Source organism: Raphanus sativus, chromosome 6 (genome assembly GCF_000801105.2).
Source record: "Raphanus sativus cultivar WK10039 chromosome 6, ASM80110v3, whole genome shotgun sequence".
Lineage (NCBI taxonomy): Eukaryota > Viridiplantae > Streptophyta > Magnoliopsida > Brassicales > Brassicaceae > Raphanus > Raphanus sativus.
Window position 1 is genome coordinate 7678969 of NC_079516.1, and position 5742 is coordinate 7684710.

The 5742-nt window shown below is 33.5% G+C and overlaps 1 protein-coding gene across 1 annotated transcript; it reads left to right on the plus strand.

Annotated features, from left to right (window-relative positions):
- Positions 1-1404: 1404 nt before the first annotated feature.
- LOC108833257 (protein DETOXIFICATION 40) lies at positions 1405-5460 on the plus strand. The gene is made up of 7 exons (XM_018606684.2): positions 1405-1843; positions 1955-2586; positions 4232-4288; positions 4473-4711; positions 4802-4920; positions 5011-5097; positions 5185-5460. Exons 1-7 carry the CDS (start codon positions 1508-1510, stop codon positions 5248-5250), a joined length of 1536 nt encoding a protein of 511 aa, XP_018462186.1. The 5' UTR covers positions 1405-1507; the 3' UTR covers positions 5251-5460.
- The last annotated feature ends 282 nt before the right edge of the window (positions 5461-5742 follow it).

Sequence of the window (5742 nt, forward strand, 5' to 3'; positions counted from 1 at the left end):
ATATTTAAGGTGTGGCGGTTGGGTGCGGTTGGCAAACGTTTGTGGCAAAAGTTAACGTTGGATGCTACTACATTATCGGAATTCCCATTGGGGCTCTCTTTGGGTTTTATTTCAAATACGATGCCAAGGCAATTTACTTCTCTTCTTTTTATTTTCTTTTCAAATAGCTACCACTTGTTTGTTTTAAAATCTAACAATTCTTGGATTAGCTATGAGAGTAGTAATTAACTAAAGACTAATGATAGCATTCGTAATTGTTTCAGGGTATATGGACGGGAATGATTGGTGGTACGCTTATACAAACGGTTGTTTTGGTCTGGGTCATATTTAAAACAGACTGGACAAAAGAAGTAAGCATTTTAACCATTCAACCTTCGTACCACGTTTACGTTGCATGCCATTAGATCAAGTTTCATTGATTTGTCACACTTCAAGACTAGTAAAATGTAATGCTTGTTTCAGGTTGAAGAAGCTTCCAAACGGCTAGATAAATGGAGCAACAAGAAACCAGAAATAATTTCTGAATGATGTAATTAAGCTGGGTATTCAATAAACCCAAAATATTATTTTTGTCCGAACATATTACATGTATGCATTATTAAAAATGAACAATACACTTAGACATGTTAAGTCAGCTATATTAAACATTTTTATAAATAATGATACATTATAAGTACGGGTGGACACATAACGGATATCAGAAATTTTAAAGATATCCATGATCCGATTCGTCTGTACAGATAATGGATATCTCGATTCGATCCGTAATCTTTTTTAATATCCGGTGTTATGGATATCCGAAAATTATAGATTTTACCAAATATCTTATTGGATCCGTCGATCTGGTAGAAAATAATAAAATTTATTTTTAAAAAAAAAATTAAAAGAAAATTTTTAATATAATATAATAACATTTTCATTACAAATTATTAAAAAACTACATACTTTCAAAATTTTAACGACCAAATAATTAATTTAGTAGATAAAATAACTAAAAATCTATATAGAGGCAAAATTATATATAACTATATATATATGTAAATATGTAAATGCATATGTACATTATGGATCAGATGGGATACTGTTTTTAAATGAATATTTGTGATTTTTTCTTTATTTGACGGATATTAAAATTTAATATTTGTTTGGATTCGTAAAATCACAGATATCCAAATTTTTTGTATCGAATCGAAACGAATAACGACTCGTATCCACCTTAATTATGAGAACAAGATACACTAGTTATTGAGTTTCTTCAGTCAAACTATATGATGGAAAGTAAATTAAAATACTATTTTTATTCAGTTTGAAATAAACAGTGGGATCCAAAAAATTAATAATGAAGCAGAAGGCAAATGACGTGGATTATATAAACCTATTTGTAGATTGTCTTGAGCCGCCACTCGCCACCCTCCAAAAGACCTACACAAGAGTACACAAAGCCACACACATCCTTAGGCGATAATCTAATAACAGAACCCCCCAAAAAGAGAGAGAGTGCTTCTTCATGGACTCGTCTCAAAACGATGGCGTATACCAACCGCTTCTCCACCCTCCGGCTGATGGAAGGATGCCGCTTTCTCCATCGACGGAGTCTAGCAACGGCGAGCTAGAGAGAGTGCTTTCCGACGTTGAAACTCCGTTATTTCACCGCCTTCGTAAGGCCACGATGATTGAATCCAAGCTTCTCTTCAAACTTGCTGCTCCTGCGGTCATCGTGTACATGATAAACTACCTGATGTCCATGTCCACTCAAATCTTCTCCGGCCATCTCGGAAACCTAGAACTCGCTGCAGCTTCTCTTGGTAACACCGGGATACAAATCTTCGCATACGGTCTCATGGTAAAACAAAACTCCATAACATAGATGTCCTCATCCATATATGTCTTTATGTTCTGTTTTGCATGTGTTATGTCTTTTTGAGATGATTTTTTTCTTTTTGGATATACTTAGTTAGGAATGGGTAGTGCGGTAGAAACGTTGTGTGGTCAAGCGTTTGGAGGTAGAAAATACGAGATGCTTGGCATATATCTCCAGAGATCCACCGTGCTGCTCTCTCTCACGGGCGTTCTCCTAACGTTAATCTACGTCTTCTCCAAACCCATTTTGCTTTTCCTAGGAGAGTCGCCGGAGATAGCTTCCGCCGCGTCTATCTTCGTCTACGGTCTAATACCTCAAATCTTTGCCTATGCCGTGAACTTCCCGATCCAAAAGTTCCTACAGTCGCAAAGCATCGTTGCTCCGAGTGCTTACATCTCAACGGCCACGCTCTTCGTTCACCTTCTCTTAAGCTGGCTCGCTATTTACAAGCTTGGCATGGGGCTTCTTGGAGCCTCGCTTGTGCTCAGCCTCTCGTGGTGGATTATAGTGGTGGCTCAGTTTGTTTACATTGTGACGAGTGAACGGTGTCGTGAGACGTGGAGAGGGTTTAGTGTGCAAGCGTTCTCGGGGTTACCGAGTTTCTTTAAACTCTCTGCTGCCTCTGCCGTGATGCTCTGCCTTGAGACTTGGTATTTTCAGATTCTCGTTCTTCTCGCCGGACTTCTCGAGAATCCAGAGCTTGCTCTTGATTCTCTCTCGATTTGGTAAGTATTTCCTAAAAATATATGTTTCCTTAAACAAAAATTTGACTCATTAATTTCGTTGGCCTAATTAGTTTTAGGCATGGGATTTACTATCCGAGATTTGGATTCGATCCGAGATCCGATCTGGATCCGTTGAAAATCCAGATATTCCAGAAGGGTCGGATCTGAATCCAGATACTATAATGTTGGATCCATCCAAAACGAATCTGAATCTGAATATCTTGATTTTTTGGTCCGAATATCCATATCCGTAATTTTATTGTTAATTATTTCAAAAATAGAAATATATATATATATAAACTAATTTTATTTATTATATTTTTATTTCTATACTAATATATATATAAATTTATATAAATTTTGTAATAGTAAACATAGATATAACTAAAAATTATATATACTTTTATTTTTAAATTATTGTTAATATTTTAATATTTTTTTATTTATTTCAACGATCCAAATTTGGATCCGGATATCCGTCGGATATTATAGGTTTCAGAAGAATATCTGATCTCAGATATACGAGAACCCCAAATCTGGATAAAAATAGTAAAAAATGGATTTGCCGGATAACGGTCCGGATCCGTATACCTTAAAATATCCTTGATATTCGATCCATGGCAGCCACATATTCTAGTTATTACTTTTACTTCTTTTTAAAGTTACATACAGTACATAGAGAATAGAGATTAAAAAAAAAACATTTTCTCTTAAACAAATTGACAATAATATTCCTTTTTTCTTGTCCAAGGAGACATATTGATATATGCAAATTTATTTCATGCTTTATTTAGTCTCACGAAAAGCAAAATAATTTTAAGAAATACATAGTTTTTAATTTGTCTTTAGTTTCCAGAAACGTATGGTTATAGACTTTTTGAAGAATGATTTCTGAAAAAAATCGATTAACATTTTTAGTATTGTCATTCGATATGAAACAGAACAAAATGAAATTGTGTAGGAGTTCAAAACGAAGTTTGGTTGTACCTATGAAAGCTATGTTAGTGGCGAACAACTTTTGTCAATCATAATCTATAGTCACATTACTACGCTTCTCCTTTCGTTTTCTACTTGTGTATATTAGTAGTATTTTAAAAATTCCTTTGTGAGATTTAAATATATGTTTCTTTCATTTCGTAGAATTTAGTTTTAAAGTTATCGAAGAAACCATAAATTTTCGTCCAATTAATAAGAAGAACTCTGCTCTGCAACACTTGCTTTATTTTGTTGAACATAGTATACAATATCCTTTCACTAATTAGATAGGTTATTTAAATAATAAAACTAGTGCATAGTGGGACTCGTACTTGATTGTATAATGTCTTAAAGTTTGTTTTCTCATCATACAGATGAAGCCAACAACCTTAGGTACTTGCACCAAATCAAGATAGAATTCTCTTCCTTAATAGTTTGCACTAATAGAATGGATCGAGTTTGGATGTATAACAATATAAAATGCCATGTAGATAACTAAATAAAAAATATTAAATTATTATTCGTAAAAAAACAATATAAGTTAAACCTTGAAATATTTTATTGTTCTATGGCGACACAAGCTACAATTTTTTTGAATTACTATATTCTTGTTCATTTCCCTACGATACTTTAACATTTTTTGTTTTTTTTTTTGTTTTTTGTGTTTCAGCATGACGATTTCAGGATGGGTGTTCATGATATCTGTTGGATTCAATGCAGCGATAAGGTACGCGGATCTCTCAAATTTTTATATAAAATTAAGAATACCTTTGATCCAATTTATTCTCCTAAAAGGATATAAAAATCTTACATTTTACCCCCAAAAATAGGTTAAATAACACTGAGCTCCTATCTCTGCTTTTTCCAATTAAATTTGTCTGTCAAAATCAATGTTATTTATGTTGATCCAGTGTAAGAGTGAGCAATGAACTTGGAGCTGGAAACCCTAAATCAGCATCGTTTTCTGTTATCATCGTCAACATTTATTCGTTAATCACATGTGTGATCTTAGCCATTGTGATTTTGGCATTTCGTGACGTCTTGAGCTATGCTTTCACCGAGGGTGAAGAAGTTTCGGCCGCTGTTTCTGATCTTTGTCCGCTTCTTGCCTTAACTCTTGTCCTCAATGGAATCCAACCTGTCCTTTCCGGTAAATCCTTTTGTTTTATAACTCTACAATTTCACAAATCGAAATAGATAAATTTTGTTTTCTTAAAAAAATGGGATATTTATATTTAAGGTGTGGCGGTTGGATGCGGTTGGCAATCGTTTGTGGCAAAAGTTAACGTTGGATGTTACTACATTATCGGAATTCCTCTTGGGGCTCTCTTTGGGTTTTACTTTAAGTTCGATGCCAAGGCAAGATATATAGTCCTCTTACCTTTCAATTCAAACTTCAAATATTATTAGCGAGACTAATTAGAAAGTTTAATTTGTTAAATGTTTTAGGGTATATGGACGGGAATGATATGTGGAACTCTTATACAAACAGTTATTTTAGCATGGGTAACGTTTCGAACAGACTGGACAAAAGAAGTAAGTTTGTGTTTTTCTACGTATTTGCATCTATACTTCGTTGATTTGATACACTTCAAAAATAATCGGATATAATGTTTGCTTTAGGTGGAAGAGGCTTCTAAAAGGTTGGACAAATGGAGCAACAAGAAACTAGAAGTGGTTCCCGAATGAACCGGTTGGATAACCGGTCCAAATGCTCAAGTTAACCGGTGAGCTGGTACAATAGGACATGGATAGTATCCCTCAGACCTCAATTCGATCTAAGCTTTCATTAATTTATGTGTTTGCTTAAAATAAATAACAATTAGGTGATGTGTCTTGTATGTCAAATTACAATGTTAATTGCTTTACTATTAATGATTCAACCTATGGTTAGCATGATATTCATAATTACAAGATATATAGAATGATAAAAAAATACAAAATTTAATAAACTGTTTTTTTATTGTGACTTGTTGAACGATTGAACATATGATTACACTATACATACCAGAATATATATATGTATATATATGTATAAATGTATATATATATATATTAGATAATGTGTTTAGTTAATACAACTTGGTAAACAGAAAATATTGAATTATAAGGTGATTGACCTGATATTTATTTGTTTAGCAAAAATGCTAATGTGTGTTCTATTGTAACGGGTCTAACCAA